This window comes from Haemaphysalis longicornis, unplaced genomic scaffold (assembly GCF_048455015.1).
Source record: "Haemaphysalis longicornis isolate Haplotype H1 unplaced genomic scaffold, Haemaphysalis longicornis Haplotype H1 scaffold_1, whole genome shotgun sequence".
In the NCBI taxonomy this organism is placed as follows: Eukaryota; Metazoa; Arthropoda; class Arachnida; order Ixodida; family Ixodidae; genus Haemaphysalis; species Haemaphysalis longicornis.
In genome coordinates this window covers 57,191,175-57,210,143 of record NW_027526203.1, presented here as the reverse complement: position 1 = coordinate 57,210,143, position 18,969 = coordinate 57,191,175, and the positions used below count along the sequence as shown (strand labels likewise).

At 47.6% G+C, this 18,969-nt stretch overlaps 1 protein-coding gene across 1 annotated transcript in view; it reads right to left on the bottom strand.

Annotated features, from left to right (window-relative positions):
• The window catches only part of LOC144176474 (uncharacterized), a 41,626-nt gene extending 31,657 nt beyond the window's left edge, over positions 1 to 9,969 (bottom strand). Inside the window, exons 1-2 of the mRNA XM_077705213.1 lie at positions 9,817 to 9,969; positions 1,718 to 2,025 (exon numbers count right to left, since the gene is read on the bottom strand). Of these exons, the coding sequence (XP_077561339.1) occupies positions 1,718 to 2,021 (304 nt within the window). The 5' untranslated portion in view covers positions 2,022 to 2,025; positions 9,817 to 9,969. The remainder of the gene's footprint in view (positions 1 to 1,717; positions 2,026 to 9,816) is intronic.
• Positions 9,970 to 18,969: the final 9,000 nt, after the last annotated feature.

Below are 18,969 nucleotides of genomic sequence, written 5' to 3'. Positions count from 1 at the left end.
TTAGCCTCCACGTGGTGTAAAAACACCTTGTCAATGATTATGACCGGCACAATATTGAAGGCAAGCAAGCGATGTGAAAAAATCCGCTTGGAGTTGAGAACCAAACTCTTTGGTGGATGCTTGTTGACGTTCTGATGATCACTTATCAGTCAGAACTTTCATTTGCGGTTTATTATCATGTTCTGACTCACTATGGTAGCCCTGCTTGCAGGAATAACGTACGATGCGCTAGAATCCCGCCCAGCAAGCTTTCACCAAGCCGCCATCGGGCTGTGAAGCAAGTGCAGCCCTACGAGCCTACTACATGGCAGCGCCACCTAACAATTTTGGAAAGAAACAAATACAAGGCTGTTGGAGACTTTGTCAGAATAGACAGTACTACTAAGAAGCGACACTAGACCTCCGGAAATACCCTCGTGTGAAACGAAACTGGCCGGTGACCAGCTGGCGGTGTTCAAGGCCAATTGGAAGCGTTCTCCTCGTCTGAACTGATACCCGACGACTTCGTGTTATCGTTTGACTTTCAGCGGAAGCTCTCATCGCAGAAGCAAGGCGTAGATAAAGTGGAAGCGCGAGCAGCATGCTTTTTTTGGGGAGCAGTAGCGGGCAACGGAGGCACCATGGCAAATGAGCTTGTAGTTGGGTAACTGCGTAGTAGCGCCAAACATGAATTTCGCAATGCAAAAACGAAACCGAAACTGCTGGAAACTGGTTGAAAATGGCAGGCACACTTGCTGGACATGCGGGGGACCATCAGAAATAAGCTTTGGGAGAATAAAGCTGCCCTTTGCCCGAACCAAAGATCATTAGTGAATAGCTGGGGCCATTTTCAAGTAATTATCACCTCTCAACGCTGTCGGATTACAAAGCTGACCGCATTATTTGGTGTTTGACTTGCCAGGAGCCTTTTGACAAAAAAAAAAAAATATATTATGGTAATGCAGCCTAACCACGACCTGCATCCTTTTTTCTCAAGTGCAGCAGCCACGCCCCCTTCCTCAAAAACACACGCACCTCAGCTCGCAAAAAACGCCGTCAAAAATCTCAATGTCACCGGAGCGGGAAAATTTCAACTAATTATAAAAGGGCAGTGCCTAGACTAACCACTGGCCGCATTACGTGTACGAGAAATGACTACAACATGTTGAAATAGGCAATATAAATCATCGATCACTGGTGATCGATTTGAATAGGCGTGGTAACGAAAGAGTTAACCCGCCGACGCAACGCAGGCGATGAGGCGCGCCGTAATCGAGGGCTCTGGTTTAATTTTGAACACCTGGGGATCTTTCACGTGCGCCGAAATCTCGAACACATTGGTGTTTTTGCTTTTCACATCCATCAGAAAAGTGGCTGCCGCAGCCGGGAATCAAACCTGCGTCCTCATGCTCAGCAGCACAATGCCTTAGCCACTGAGCCACCGCGGAGGGTGCGTTTTCAGTTAAATCAATTTGTTTGGATAATTCAGCGTGCAAGTGCCCACAATTCTTTTAGCCTGATTCGGGCAACTGAGGCATCTCTGGAACCTGTTGCTTTTGCAGCCTGGGCAAAAAATTTAACACCATGCTAAAATTGCCAATGTGCACCCAGTTGTAATTCAGGTGCCTACAAAAGGAAAAGAAAAGAATCACTGCTGCCCCAAGAGAACAACACCCCCCCCCCCCCTCCTCCTCCTCCTCTTCCCACCTTTCCAAGTGAAGAAGGGGTGTCTACTTGCCAACAACCTCTTCAGGGGGCCCCTGGTCGTAGCCTCCACGAAAGCCACCGCCGCCATAGCCGCCTCGGCCCCTGAATCCACCCCGGCCACCAAATCCGCCGCCACGACCACCCCAGTCACCACCGCCACCACCGCGGCCACCCCTGTCGCCCCCATAGCCGCCTCCCCGGCCGCCGTAGCCACCCCTGTCTCCACCGCCACGGCCACCACGGAAGCCGCCGCCGCCACGGTCACCGCCCCCGCGGAAGCCTCCGTGACCTCCGCGGAAGCCCCCGCCGCCACCAAAGCTTCCGCTCGTGTTCATGGCCCTGCAGGGGGGGAGAGACGAGACGCAGCCATCAGTTAAACACACAAAGCACTCAAATCCAGGCTTCGACGGATGCCCATATGGTTGGGAATGATCACTGGAGAAAAAGCAAAGACGCTGACCACAAGCTAAAGAAACACTGATGAAGACAGATTACGAAAATAATGTTTTCCCAGCATGGTGTACAAAGTTCCAGTCAATTGAGCATACACTGAGCGATGGCTATGACAGCATTGTAATGATGTAAGAAAAGAGAAAGTGTCTGGAAATTTTTAATCATGAAATAGACTCCGAAAAGACACATGTTCTCGCTGCCAAAGAGCTCACCTCCAGACTGTATCTTGAATCTTTAATAATACAGACAACAAAAAGTACACTTAAGATGCCCCCCCCCCTTCCTTCCACGCAAGTCATTGGCTAGCTGCCTCCAGCATGTCTAACTTATGTTTTATTTCTTCACTTTTAATGTGCACAAGGCCGAGGGACTGAAACGTCATTCAACTGTTTTTCTCTTGTGGTTGGTATCTTAGCTTTTTTTTCTTCAACCCACAAAGCACTGTACGTTCACTGCAAGATTTTGCACCGATACACTCGATTTTGCCACCCATACACGCATGAATTGAGGTGATGCAGGTGGAAGTAAATAACCGGTTGCTCGCTTCATCCACCTATTGGCACTAACAAGCTGGGCACTGGAGGGCCAACTACAAAAAGGGCCAAAGCAAAGGCTTGCATTATTTCAGCCTTTAATTATTTTCTTTGTTATTCAAAATGAAAGCACCTCTACCCTACCTCCCTGGATTCCAAGAGTGTAATACGAAGACTTAGCCATAGCCAATCGAATTGCTGGCATGACGAGGGGGGGGGAGGGGGGATGATATCCCTTTTAGCGGCGGTGTGTTAACGATTGTACACATCACGCCATGATGCGCAAGCTCCTTTGCTTCAAATGGAATGGTACTTCCCGTTGCGCACTGCTGCAAGCCTTCCAAGTGGACAATTAGCGCCAGCTTTTGTTTTCGCACCAAAGCCGAAGCCAAAACAAACACTCAAGATGGACGCCTCCAGCTATTATGGTAAAGCTATTATGGTATGGTATGGCACGTGAGTGCATTGTGAATTTTTGTTTTTACGGGTGATAACGTTTTTAAAAAATGTTCAATCAGCTTAGCATATAAGGTTCTAGCTTGTCGCAAATGAGAAGTTTCTGTGATTCTTGTAAAAGATGGCAGTAGGCCGCGGAGAAAAGAAACGCATATGTACAATTGTACACGATGCCTCAACGCTCACTAGCCGGATCACCTTGTCTGCATTTCATTTTTATCTAACTTGTGTTACTGCATTCATGCGAGTATTGTATCTGTTATAGGTATGAGAGACGGCTCACTAACTCTGCAAAAGCGGCGACAACGTCGTCTTGAGCTCTTTTGGCCACAACTGCTGATGGGAACAGCTGGCTGGAATACATATGAGATGCGAATGCTGAGGGACTCCCTCAAAGAGAGGTGAAACACATCGTGGCATTTCAGTCAGACATTGCACGTAGCTTGATTGCCAGCAACAGGGCTGCGCAACCCAAGAGGGGAAGACCACGCACGACCTCTCCAAAGCATGTCCACAAATTGCATGTTGGCACGCCCATGCCAATGAATTTCACAAGGTTTGACAGAAGAACCACTGGCCAATTCACATCAGTGCTAACTTCTTTCGAATGTACTGGAACACAGGCTGTGCGGAGTTTACCTCAGCCCCAAATGCTGCAAAGGATTGCCTATTCCAATTTCATGCCAAAAAGCAATCTAGAGGCATTGATAATGCACTCTTGAACACTACTAACAAGTCAAATGCCAGAACATGGTTTTTTATTGTGCTCACTGACACGCTTTACTTAAAAGGGGCACCATGTGTACAAATGTACACATCAGTTTTTTTTTCTTGGACCAATAAACCTAATTTCATTCATACCACTGAGTTTAGGTTTGTTTTTAGAAAGCAGATTTGAAGGAATCACAATTTTTCTTCTTATTTATCCTAATTTGTGTCTGAAGGGGATATGCGCCGGCCGCCGTTAGTACGCCTAATGGCACGTTTTGCAGTATAATGCCGCCGCCAGGTTGGCGCATGCTGCTCCGTGTATATCGCATCACAGTTTTGAGACTGACGTCGTGCTACCCAGGCGTGTTTGACCACAGGTGGTCTCGACATGTTCACTCGCTCTAGCGTGCAAATCCAGACTGGCCATGGTGCGACAAGAACAGTGACGTAAAGTGCCATCCTGTCATAACGGCCACTTCGGTGTTCACTTCACCGAAACACATACGAATAAATAAGGCTGCAAATAATTATTTACGCTGCGGTTGAACATCTAATGTGTTATTCTATGATTACTGGACTGGTAGGCATCCAAAACACAGTGAAAAAAAAAACATAGCACAAAAATTCTGTGTCAGCACTTCTGTAACACAGGCCTGACAAGGGTGACTCGTCAAAACTGCCAGCCGTAGTAAAGGTGAGAAGGAAAGATACAAAGAAAAAAGATGCTCTTACACCCACATCTCAATCTACACAAGTGTAGATGTCCCCTCTGAAACTTGCATCAAGCTCGCTGACAGTGGCACACACCAACAGAGGGGCATTTGACGCTTCACAAATTGGCTCACTCAATCATTTCAGTCAGTCAACAACTTAAACTGATCAATAACTCAGTGCCATCAACATTTATTTATTTACTGCAACATTTTGAATTACATATGTTACATAATCAACTGCATTGGTACATTTTTTTTTACATTTGTATGGAGCATCAGCTAAACTAAATGCACGCCAATACTGATGTTGCCTCTTTAGTTGCTACCAACTAAGCTGCAAGTTAAACATGGTCACATGCGCAAGACATGACCACATCTAATTAACATTTTAAGGCAGTACCGAAAGCTTTGCAGCCCAGCTTTCAAGCTGAAGGAAGCACCATCACTTGATCCCTTTTCAAATAGAATTGGCACTGTGGCTCTTACATTTTTTGCCTGCATTATGTACCCCTAGTGATAAAATCACTTACCACTAATCTTTCATTTTAGCAGAACTTTTGTCACAGAGCCAGCAGCTAAAGAAGGGTCACAGAAGTCTTCCGTGCCAGACAAAATCCTTCGTAAAGTAGTTTATTTTGTACCTGTTTCCTGCCTATTCAAAATTCTTAACAGCGTAGCGCTATCCTGGCATGGCAACAGAATGATAGGCACCATTTATAGGACTGTTCTGTTTTATGCTGGTTTACATATTCGCTTGTGTGTATGCACTGCAGTGAAGTTGTTGGCACAATGTAGAGTGGGACAGTGTACCCTATCACTAAAAGTGCAACTGAACAGTGGTCCCACTGAACAGTTGCGCACTACACGCGGGTGCGACTTAAGAACCCCAACAGAAGTTGCCCCTGCGCCTTACTGCGAGTATTTTGAATGTGACAACAGTCTTTTCCGTGAATTTTCCGGCTTAGTCTGCTTACAAACTACTTCAAGGACGACAAACAAACTACGTGAGAAAAAGTGGAAGATGCCGTGCATTAGGCACAATCTTCTTTCGAAACGCGCACCCGCGTTGACATCTAGGTTTATTGCTTCGGCGGAGTGATACACTACATGAGCTATTGCCGTTCTTAAGATGTACCCCAGTATAGCACTCAACAGTTGTTTACACTTGCCAATAATGTGAGAAAACAGTTTGCTTAGTAGAAAACCCTCTGTGCATCCCTAGGCAATAAGTCATGCAGTGACTTGCTCACTCGAAACTGTTAAAGGGCTTCGAAAAATTACAAAAATTAGCAAGCAAAACATCAAGGCACCTGAAAAGCTATTCTGATGTCATAGACATGAGAATTCACCTGGTTCTGATGTCTTGGGACTGTCAAGGACGCACCGTTGGTTTGCGCTGTTCCACAGCACTCATTGACAACATACAGACAGCTTTAACGACGAGATTTTGTTGAAGCCGTTTTATCAGAAACGTTTCACCAAGGCTTTTTGTTAAAAAAAAATTTACGCCAGTCCTTTACGTTTAAAAAAGAAATCCTTCTGTCTAGTAAGCGAAAATTTGACTCTGTTGATTGTACCAGCCCAATTGTTAGTTAAATCTCCTTCCCGTTCTAACCCTCCCTCTGAACAATAGCAACACAGCATTACAGGCTAGCTGTTTTTGATTTTTTTTTATTCCAGTGTTTTTTTTCACACATTTGCTGCTAAGTCATCGCTCCTGTCACACTACATTCGCATGGCACTTCTAGGTGCAGGTGTGTCCAATGTCAAAAAGAAAGTTGGAAGGCTTGTACCTGTGTCCCTCTTTCTTTATCAGCACTGCATTTCAGTGCAACAGGTTACCAAGCCTTGTCCTACCATTTCAACCGCCTTTCTTGGGAGCTGAAGGGAACAAAGTTAGTAACCACAATGCAGGTTGATCTGCCTCAATCTCTGTCTCCCTTCACCCAAGCATATCATGTGATTTCAGCTCCCCACAGTTTAATTCTATCTCTTGGCTCAGACCAGGTGTATCTTTTTTTTTTTTTATTTATGCAACGCTCCCAACCAGAACTGAACTTCTTGAGACGTGTTCAAAAGCAAAGCAAAATGCTGCATGTGTGAAACTTTAGCGCAAACTGACACAGGGACGAGAACGGGAAACGAGATCAGCACTGGTCTTGTTTCCCTTTCTCATATTTGTGTCCATTTGCACTTTAGTTTAACTCATGGATGTTCACAAAATAGCTCGTCTCTCCATTTTGCTGCATGTGCAAGACAGCAACTTGTCTCCTTCAACTTTCACGTTCTTGCCTCCACAACTCCACTTTTCACTCTACTGACTACCAAGCTTTATCCCACCACTTTTAACACTGCCGTTTGACGTAGACGGGGCAAATGAAGACGTTTCCAGATGTACCGCACAACAGCACCGGCTGCAAAAAAAGCTCCATCAATAGTTAAGGGAGAGCGGTTACTGAACACACTGATGTTCCTGACCACACTATGTTGGAAGGCCTCACGTCAATTCATGCACCAATCTTTCGAACGACTTTGCAAGCTATTTCTGCTAAAGGACAATAAGACCGCACTGCCAAAGCGCGAATCGCATCACTACATGCGTTGGGGGAGGACAAGGCTCTGAGACGCCTAACCATGAACAACAATGGGGAAAGGTATAAATTGACAATTTCCGGACTACAAGTTATTATTACACCAAGGCTGCTCTGAATTCTTCCAAATAGAATTATCAAATACTAAGCCTTGCAAGGATTGCTAATATGGTGATAAATTTCATAATACAAAAATTAAAGCACACAAATTTAGATTGAAAACAAGAACATAAATCAAGTGGGCCGGGGGCCGGGGGGAGATTCCTGCTGAAAGATGGGGCGACAAGCCGGAGAAAGTTGATATGCGAAAAGGCTGAGGCTAGCGTTCCATCCAGACGAAAGTAAAACCGGCTGATTAGACGCCATCTTGAGTATTCATATTTGGTGTAGGGGTTGCGCCTCGAATAATGGCACTATCGTACCGGGTTCGATTCCCCCCGGACATGGTTTTTTTTTTTTTTTTTTGCGTGGTGGTGCCAGCGTTTGTAACAGCTAACTTCGCGCCCACTTTACAATTGACGCGGTGAGAGCGGTCGGTCAAAATTTTGTACTCAACAGAGCCAAGGCCGACGTAGCCATCGCTAGTTACGCCCGATCTCCTGTAATTATTACCAGTGATTGACAGTGAATCAGGCTAGTCAGTAAGTGGAAGCGGTTTGGCCGGTTGGGTAAAGGTAAAAAAAGACTGCTCTCACTGGAATATTGTGAAGCGGGCAGCGGGTGGCGGCTTGGAGATCCGTTCGGATTGAGCTAGAGTTAGTCCGATCATCTGTGATTATTAATAACGATTAATAATAAACAGTGATTCTACAGTCAGTGAGCGGAAGCAGTTTGGCCGGTTGGGTAAAATTTAAAAAAAAAAGACTGCTCTCTCAACGCGAGTTGTGTTGCCTCTGGATGGAACTCGACACTTTTGTCTTCGCGTAATAATTCACACTGACTCTGGCTAGTTAGTGAGTGGAAGCGATTTGGCAGGTTGGGTAAAAATAAAAAAGACTGCTCTCAACGCGAGTTGTGTTTCCTCTGGACAGAACTTTAGTGACAGTTGCCTTTCCGTCTGGACGGAACTCGACACTGTTTTCTTCGCGTTCTGTCCAGACGGAATGGCAACTGTCAATAAAGTTCTGTCCAGAGGAAACATAACTCGCGTTGAGAGCAGTCTTTTTTGATCTTTACCCAACTGGCCAAACCGCTTCCGCTCACTGATTGCCTGATTCACTGTCAATCACTGGTAATAATTACAGGAGATCGGGCATAACTAGCGATGGCTACGTCGGCCCTGGCTCTGTTGAGTACAAAATTTTGACTGACCGCTCTCACTGCGTCAATTGTAAAGTGGGCGCAAAGTTAGCTGTTACAAAATGCTGGCACAACCACGCAAAAAAAAAAGCATGTCCGGGGGGAATCGAACCCGGTACGATAGTGCCATTATCCATGGCGCAACCCCTACACCAAATATGAATACACAAGTTGGTGTCTAATCAGCCGGTTTTACTTTCATCTGGACGGAACTGTACAAATTTCACGCCGGCTCCGTCTGGACGGAATGCTAAGCTTTCAGTTGTATTCCGTCTGGACGGAAGGATAACCTGCAACGTTCCGGTCCGTCTGGACAGAACTTTCGCACTTGTATATCATTCCGTCTGGACGGAACGCTACCCACAGCCATACGAAAAACATGTAAATATATATTGGGAGCTTTCTGCATGTATAATGCATTGTAGAGACATGACCAAACGAAAAAAAACCTGAACGTTTGGCTAGACAAAATTAAAGCAAAAGACTTTCCAGTCCTTTGCTTTAGTTTTGCTTTAATGGCTCTGAAAGGTACGAAACCTCAATTTTGATAAAACGAACGTACATTGTTCGCTAAACCGGCGTTAAAACAAATGCCTCTTCGATAAAATGACGTTTGATAAATTGTCTGGAAAACCTCCACGACGCTATTGCCAACGTGAAGCTACTACAGCTACCCGCCGCGGTGGCTCAGTGGCTAAGGCGTTGCGCTGCTGAGCACGAGGTCGCGGGTTCGATTCCCGGCCGCTTTTCTGATGGAGGCGAAAAGCAAAAACGCCCGTGTGTACGAGATTTCGGGTGGTCAAAATTAATCCGGAGCCCTCCACTACGGCGCGCCTCATCGCCTGCGTTGCGTCGGCGCGTTAAACGCCACAATCAATCAATCAATCAAGCTACTACAGCTGAGACACTTTCACAGCCCCAACTGCGCGATCGCCGAGAATACGCGGCAGGATTCAAGCGATGTTGACGAAATCTGGTTCTGATGCAACGGACCATAAAACGGGGGGAAAGCAGTTTAGGCAGGACACATTTTAGTTCCTTTACAAACAACTTGTTACACGAGTTTGCGCACACCAACACGTACACGATCTCAATGAAGCGATTGCTTCGACCAAAGAACTTCACTACCAAATCTGTTGTGCAATGCAATGCAAATTCCTTGCATTGCATTTCACGAAAACACCGGGCCGCATTAATAAGCGCGGAATGTGTGCGCTGAAAGCCGACAACGTAGTGCAAGCTCTTGAAAACACGGGCATTTTGCACGCACCACAGCTGGCTCACCTTCTTCAAAACATCTTTCAACTGGGCGTAAGGTGCAACAGTTCAACATGAACAAGAAAAAAAATTGTCAATCAGGCTAAGATACATTACCTGCACTAAAATAAGACGGAATGTTCCCGCTTCGGCGGTGCCAACGGTCACCACGTGCAAAAACGACACTTGGAGAAAGGAGTCTGAGATGTCTGAGAGGGGACGATGACGATGCGAATGTCCAAGGAAAGAAATGTTCACTTTGCGCTAATATACTAAAAAAAGGTACCATAAAAGTAAATGCATCTAAAAAACGCACAAAAGAAAGTGACTAGTTTCGCAAGCTGTAGCAATTGCTGCATAAACCATAAATGTGAAGTCGGCCGCAAGTCCGCGAGGAGTCGGGGAGGCGTTTGTGATGACGTCACTAAATGGTGCTTTTTGTGTTTGTTTTACGCATGGTTTTACGAGAAGCGGAGGCGCGAAAACATGGAGGAAGAAAAAGCTTAAGAGACATCATGGAGGAAAAAAAAGTTAGGAGACGGCATGACGTCACGCAGCTAGCCTTCGCAAGCCCAGGTCCGTTGAAGCCGCTCCCTCCGCCGTTTCCCTACAGTGAACTAGAATGTCTTGATCCAGTGGCGCGAACGGGAGCGCTCTGCCATAGAGTTAATACTACTCGCTCTGCCGCGTTCGGCTGAAGCCAAGGAGGTTGTATAAAACTTCTGGAGTGGAGGCCGCCCATAGCCCATAGCGGGCAACGCGGGGAGGTGAAGCAGGGCGAACCGGTCGGCGGCCATATTGCCGTGGGTAGAAAAAGCGCTGCGCCGGCAGGGACGCTGAAGTGCGGTCGCGTTTTTTTGGCTTTACAAGAGAGAAAACGATAGTAAGCTAGTATATCGATTACGATATTTAAGGGCAGACTGAATTTTGCCTTACGCGTAAGGTTTTGACGTAAGATATGGTTCAAGCAGCGAGTTCGCCTGTCTATATCTTACGGTGGTCAACAGAGCTGTCGATGCGGGAAAACGCGCAGCGCAATGCTAAAGGCACCACCCCTGATTTTATTTCAATAAACGTTTATTCGGTATAGGTAAGGCTATAGACCGCCCCCTTAACATTAAAATTACCTCATGTTGCGCGCCATGGCAAGAGATTCCGCGTTATAAGGTTACTATTAGCCGTGATTTCACGCTGGAAGTGCGGGACACGCGAAAGCGCGATTAGTATTAATTGTTTCTTTTAGCGGCGTGGCTAGGATTAATGAATTCTTATTCATTAATGATTAATAAATAATAATGCAGTAGCGGTTCGAATGGTTTTTAAGCAGTAGTGCAAGAATCATATCCATCAGGATATTGCAATCTTTATATGTAGTGCAAATGCACGTTTTCTGGTTTAAACAACATGCCCAGTTTTGCCCTTGCCGAATACCAAATTAAGCACGAGCTTTTGATGGATTGATTGGTTTATTAATTGATTCATTGTGGGGTTTAACGCGCTGACGCAACGCAGGCGAAGAGGCGCGCCGTAGTGGAGGCCTCCGGATTAATTTTGACCACCTGGGGAATCTTTAACGTGCACCGAGACATCGTTCACACAGTAGTTTTCGCGTTTCGCCTTCACCAGAAAAGCGGCTGCCGCGGCAGGGAATCGAACCCGCGTTCTAGGGATGAGCAGCACAGTGCATTAGCCACTGAGCCAACGCGGCGGGTCTATTTCGAGCTTTTCAATCGTATTTTGCGAAATGGATTTGGCACACACTGAAGCACTTTAAAGCAGGTTTTTCTTATTCCGCGTGCACTTTATAGAAGGCATGGGACTCCCACTGACTTTATTTTTCAAATCCAGATGGTTACTTAATTGGATGCACGACTACATTAACCGCGCACGTTGGCACGATAGTAGCGTGCTATTGATAAGAAAACTACTCGCAGGAGGTTACTCAATCACATTCACAACCTCGTTGACCGCGCAAGTTCGGACGCGAGCAGTGTGCTATTGATAACAAAATCCCGCGGACGAAGAACGCGGGAGAGCATTGCGGCGCATCGAAGACTTCTACGAAACAGCGCTAACGAGAAACGTCAGTGTATTCACGTATGGCCGGATGTAAAGGAAATGTATTAAACAAGAGTGCCTTGATTTTTGACGGTAACTGCCTTAGCAATACCCTGCATTTAAATTAGTGCGGAAAAACAATTTGCGCCCCACATAGTTACAAACATGTGATTCCGCGCAGCCAAGCGACCACAGGACCACCACAACTACGAGCGAAAACATTCGCATATCTGCGTAAACAAGCGCGTACGGTATGCTCAGTAAGCGGACGGCAGGTGCTACGGCAAATTTTCCCTTTACATCACGCACAAACGGCGGGCAAATGTGCACTCATAACGTTATAATACTAGTAATGCCCACGAAACCCAAAACAAACAGATACCCTCAGTACTGTATACAGATGAAAGGTGATCCCCGACGCCTTTTTCGCGCGATTAGCGCAGCCGAACGCGACGCACGAGCAGACCATTTCTGCTTTCTACACCTTTGGAGCATCCATCCGCGAACGAGGATCGAACGAACACGAGTTCTGCTCTTTGGCAAGAGAGAACTCGGAAGAACGACACATGGGGCAGAAAAAAATGTCATTGTGCCTCCTGTTTATTTTAGTTGTTAGCGCCCAAGAATGTAAATAATTACCAGATGTGTGCGCCCCCGGCGCACACACGGGCGCCTTGCGAGGTATAGAAACACGGAGAGGGGAGCATAACCGAAACCACATGCGGCGAAATGAACGCGCGCAAGAAAAGCTCGGTGCGCTTGAAGGTAGCCGCATGAGAGAATCAACTTGCAAAACAAAACAAAACAAAAAAGAACGGAAGCTAAAACATAACGTAACCCGCCGCAAAAACAAGTACATTATGCGACGAATGCAATGCGTCTGGTACCGCGGAACTTAACTCTATGCCGCGGAACGAGTTTTCTACCCACGGCAAGATGGCGGCCGTCGGCGTCAGTTTTCGAGCACCATCTCCACTCCAGAAGTTCCATACAACCTCCTTGGCTGAAGCAAAGCGCGTCTACCGCCGCCAGGGGCGCCACTGCGCCTTCTCCGAAAACGGTACTGCGGTTGAACGGGCCGTTGCTTGGGGCGCTCGCCAGCTATTGCCGCTGCCGTTTTTTAGTGTGGTACAGTAATTAACCTTTATGGAAGAAAGATGCTCACTTTTGTTGCCCCTGTACCTTTCTAGGAACATTTTGGTGCTTATCAGACCCGCTTGAGCCATCGGGCAATGGCTACAAACAAAGTATCGTCTGCTAGCGGCGCAGACGATTCGAGCGGATGTGCGATGCGTTGGTGGCGCGCGGTCGGACAGACTCTCCGTCTGTTCATGGCCGAGGCCGGCCTTTCATTTTCTGCGTGTTTTGCGTTTCCGTGATGTTCCCTTACAGAAGCAAGAGGTATGCAATCGCCAGGAAAATAGTTATTGCGAGTGCTGTCGAATATTCGCCGCGAGCTCGACATGTAGGTGGCGACACCGTCGCGCTGCTAGTGTGGATGCTCCGCAGAGCGGCCCGTAGGAATGCACACTGTGGGCGCGCTTCGTGCTTTTTTCTCGCAGTATGAGCGCACGAAAGGTGCAAACAAGAGTGGTATGCTGTAGTTCGGTTCCTCAACGTTCAATGTATAGCATGGAAGCGGCAGTCAGTTTTTATTACTACGACAAAAAAAGCGACGGCTCATCGGGAATCTCAGAATGGCCGTAATTGTGACAATGAACTTGTACGCTGTGGCTCGTAGCAAGCTCAATCTTTCCCGACTATGGCTTTGAGCCTTCAATAACAGCATAAATAGAAACAAATCAGGAAGCCTCGATCTTTGAAATTCAGTTTACAACGGCAATCTCAATCGCTTTCACTGGTAGCATGACGCATTCTTGCATTTGTGGGATGCCCTGAAATGGTAACACTACTTAACTGCCCCGAAATTCTTTCTAAGAGCTTACGATATTTTTTGTGTGTTCAAAAGGCAACATAAAATTACTGAATTTTGATCAGCGCAGAGATATAAATGTAACCGCTCTAACGGGTCTAACGGGACTCTGAAGGAAGGTTTGATGAATAACGGTTTCGGATCACTTATTTACGGCTTTCGTCGCAAGTGAACTTGCGAATTGAATTGTCAACGCACGCAGTACAATCAACATCTCATGTTTAGCTAGGTTTTAGCAAAGTGACAAGCAGGTTTACAGTGTGCAAACCAAGCTTCTGGGACTTCACAGTGAGCACAAATTTTCTGTTACGGCTGCTCTGTTGACCTATTGCGTTCCTTTTAAAATCTAACAGGTGCCTGCAACACTGAGATGTGTTTGCATTCTTGCGTATAAGGTCGCTTACGAACCCTAAAGATGGCAATAAATGAAGTTGCGCTGTTGCAGATGTAGTAAAACATTTCCTTTTTATTTCTCGTTGCGAATCAGCGCAACGGGTTCCCGGTAACTACTTTGTTTTGTAAACTGAATATCGCCTTTGTCTTTTATTTCTTGAGGATTGGTTAAAAAATGAAATTCTGTGCATTTCCTTTTTTTTTCGTGAAGAGGGGGGAGGTCCTGCCAACGGTGCAAGAGCAGAGAGAAGAGAACGCGTGTAACGCGAAAAGCCAAACTACGGTTATCACTATTACTTACAATCGAAACTACACTAGGCGTTGTGTTCTGTAGCGGTGAAAAAGCAGTACTTTAACACGTATTTTCAAAATTAATTAACCCCCCTTTGATCCGAGATTGTCCAGGAATTGTGGCTCGCCTTTTTCAAAACTGTATTGAAAGCAAGCATTGTGGGAAAAAATTAAAAACAAAATCAGCGAGTGAAGGCACACACGCCCCTCACACATGTGGGCAACAACGTGCATTATATTACGCGTTTTCACCTCTCTCTTTAAACTTAGGTCCACCTTAAAAGGTTAAGACGTGACCATATTAGGCATTTGGTTATGCAGAGTGAGACACGTTTCTGGACAAGGTGATTCATGTCGGATTTGAAATATATGAAAATGACACACGAAATGCCACATGACAGACGCAAACTCACAACTGCTTAATTTTACCGAAAAATCCCCCCTAAATACTCTTGCGCATCCATAGAAACGTATTTTAAATAATACGTAAAATTAGCAACTCAACACAGCTGAATAAATGTTTATTCCTCCTCCTGAGTATAAACAACGACTGTCCAAAAATGGTATTTATTTTAGAAATATATGGGAAGGACACGATCACACAGGCGCTTGCTGGTGTAAAATACGTGTCCGGTAATGTATGGGCGATAGCTCAGGGGTCGTGTGCAGTGTAAATGTTTTTGTTTGTTTCTTCTTTCTATAAGGACACAGCGCAGTTTTACAAGGGTGTGGAATTTGCACGCGTACGCAGGTCTTGTCGCTTCTTACCCGTTTCGCGTACTAAACTTTTATGCTTTAAATAATCACCACGCCACCTTAAAAAAGCACCCTTAGACGTTCCCGAAACGGCAGACGACTGCACTCAACAATAGGAAAAGTGCAATGTGTGGAAGCAATGTTCACACTCAAGCGGTGACCACGGCGAAGATGTTTCGTGAAATTAAACCAGCGCATTAACCCACAACGGCCGCTGATTATTGCGTTTCTAGAGGAAATGCGCAAGCAGAGGTAACTATGTCATTGCTTACTGCCAAACGAGCACACATATTGGTTGTTTTGTCGTGTGCAGCACGCGTCTTGCGCCGCACGCAACGTGAAAAAGCAGACGACGCGAGAGCGCCATCCACACTAGGAGCGGTTCGTCCCGCCGCCGCCAGGGGCCGACTCTGTTCGCGCTCGGGGCGAATAGGTTGCACAGGCCGGGTAGCCGCGATGTCAAAACGAAGGACGGACACCCATTGCTTTGCTCCGGGTTGTCACAGTGGTTACCCAGGTGCTCCCAAGGCGTCTTTGTTAGCCGCTCCCCCGGACGATGAACTGCGCAAAAAGTGGGAACAAAATTTGGGAAGACTGAACAAACTCTTGACCATATCTTTAGCCGTCGGTGAGCGCCACTTTGAGCCCGAGTGCATATTGCGGGATTACATCCACGTAATAAACGGCTGTGAAGAGCGACTTGCAAGCGGGAAGCTGTCACTGGTTCCAGGTGCTGTACCTATCATCGTGCCTGACTGTGCGTCGAATTCTGTACTGAGCATGCACGCGGAAGCCGCAAAGGAACAGGCGGGCAACAACAAGAGTTTCAGTTTCGGCAGCCAGCAAGAAGCCACGACAAAGCTGAAGAGCTTATAGCATCCTCGATTAACCGCACCGATGCACACCGGGGCACACCGGTGCGCCTTTTCATCCTCGATAAACCGCACCGGTGTGCACCGTTCGTCCTCGATAAACCGGGGTGCACCGTCGGTTGCACCGGCGCGCACCGAGAGAGTCGACGGTGCGCCGGCGTGCAGTCCCGAGATGCATCGCGGACGATGCCGGCGAAGGAGAAGGAGCTTCCTCCGCCGTGTGCTGCAGCGACGGCGCATCGCCGCACTCGTGTCAAGGCAGACGGAGCTGTGTATTGTTGCTGACAAGGATGGCGTGCTTGTGAATTCATCGGGCAACGATGCGATAGTCTCCTAACGGGCGGTAACAACGGCCAGTGATTGTAAATGAGGGCGCGAACTTTGTGTACTTCAAAGACGGCTGCATGCATTGCCAGAAAGTTGCAATGGGGATTGACATTCGTTTCGTTCGATCGAATTATCATGAGCTGTTACCGGAGTGCCTAGACGATGAAGACCTACTTGTTTTGCTGTAACGGAAGGGCGGAACAAAACAGGCGCTCGCATTATGGCTCAAACGAAGATTAGAAGCAGCTTGTATGTAGCTGTTTAGTGGAAGCGGTGGCGGTACGTTGTTCTGCATGTGTGACGTATTTAAGTTGTGCGTACATATAATCATTGGCCTTCAATAAATACCACTTTCATATAGCGCTGTGTCTCATTACAGTGCTGTATTGTTACTTGTGAACGTTTTTATGAGTTGATTTCTTAGATTAAGAGATGGCGCCTGGGTAGAACCGCCCCGTTTGTCCTCGATCAACGCTCCGTGCCGGTGCGCACCGTCGTGGGGCACTGTGCACCGCGCCGGTTTTGGGGGCAACACCGGTGCGTGTTTATCGAGGACGCTATTAAAAAGATGAGGTGCGCCAGCCACACCACGAGGCTTCTCTCTCTCCGCAGGGCTCATCAAATGAAGTCACAAGTTCTGTGGAACGGGATGCTTTCACAATGAGCCATCTTCAAGAAGTCAAGCTTCCTTCACAGCTCTGGTGCCGGCTAAATTGTGCCGACGATCGAAACGTTCTTTTCGCTACCCCATCGATACGAAGAGAGTAAAATTTAGAAATTTTTCACGAGAAATCTGTGCTCTTCTATCCACATGACGACAAAGTGTCGGCGCAAACATTTTTTCGCGGTGTGTTTTCGCGGAAGCGGTGAAATAGATTCCCCCCTAGCTGTTGCGAACAGTGTGCTGCAAGAGGCTAGCAGCAGTTCGGCCTGTGAAGGGGCCATATGATGGCTGCGGGGTTTACTGGGTTTAGTGATGTATTGCACGTGCTAACGCCGCCTTCAGCCCTAAGTGCCTGGGGAAAGTTTCCTCTGAAGGTAATTTGTTCATTGCAAACTTTTCTACTGAAAAAATCAGCCGGGTGCTACTGGACGCGTGAATACTGGGTATAATTTGCTTCTGTAGAGGCAAATTCACAAGTAGGTTCATGCCGGGACTTTATTACAGCAAATACAAAAAAGTACATCAATTCGTAAAGAATTAAACATAGCAGTTGTCCGCCGGCAGCACATCGAACGCGTACGCTCGTATCGATCGTCTGCGCAGGTAGCAGACGACACCAAACAACTCGTTTCCCTACCGCTCGAACGGGCAGATTTGCAACAAATCGTTCCTAGCAAGGTACGGGGACGCCAAACGCGAGTAGCCATTTTTTTTTTTTTTGTAAAGGTTAATTACTACCCAACATCGGAACAACGACAGCCAGAACCACTGCCGATCGCCTGAAGTACAGCGACTGCCGCGGCGGCACCTCTCGAAGAGGACGCAGCAGCGCCACCTGGTATTTTCTACACGGAAGAGCACGCCCCTTCCTCGCCGTTCGCGCCACTAGATCATTCTAGTTCACTATAGTTTCCCTTTCTCAAGCCGCCGCAGTCGGCCCGATCGGGTGGGCCGGCGGCGGCGGCGGTCTCCGACTCCGGGGCATCTCTCGTGTTTCGGTGGCGGTAGCTGTTCCCCGTCCTTCCTGCATTTGTCTGCTCGGCGATCTCATGCCCGTGTGCGGGCAGGAGTGCCGCGTACGTGCGGAAGACAAAAGCCGTGGGAAAAAAAAGCAACATATAGCAGGCTTCGCGACAACGGGCCGCAGAGCAGTTTCGAGCAGACGAAATTGAAGAGCGCGGCGGCCCATACAGAGGCGGTGCGGTGGGGTCACGTGGTGCAGTGACGCCTGGGCCGACTTCGATTTTACTTTTTATGTATAGGCTTCATGTTTCTCCGGCGGCGCCGTCTCCTAGTCCTAACTTTTTCTTCCTCCATGGGAGACATGGGGGATGTTAGGAGAGGCCCTGACGTCACACCCAGCGCTTAGGAGGGAGCATGACGTCAGGCGGCACAGCTTTGGCAAGCCAACCTCCCCTGACGCCGCATTCTCCTCTCCTCTGGCTCCTCCCGCGCAATGCATTATGGAAGAAGCACCACTCTCAGGCCCGCGGTAGCATTTAGTGGCTCCGGCGCTGCCGGTGGAGATGGAGGCGAGCGCCGTCGCCGAAGGCGCCGTACAAGATTGTTCGCCAGCGTTGAGCTCCAAGCTTCGTATCGTGGAAGTACTGCCGCTCTCGCTGTTCAAAGCAAGGCGAGACTTCGATCGCATTCTTAAGAAGCACCCACACGAGCTGCAAGCAGAATTTCACTTCTGACGTTGGATCGCTCGAACGCGCCGTAAACATTCACAAGCATGGAGCGGCCTACAGCTGCGCGGTGTTTGCCAGGTGTGCTGTGACGATTGCGTTTGGCATTCTGCTGAGTTATCGCGCGTCGGCGGGGAGGTGGTGAGACTAGCTTTGGTTTCGCTCGCGCGCGCTTTTGCATACGTTCGCCTTTTCGGTGCTCCGGCGTGGTGGTACGTTTTTATCTACTTCAGTACACTGGAAAACATGTTGGGTGTGACCACCTCGCGTCGCAAGCAGTACGCCGGC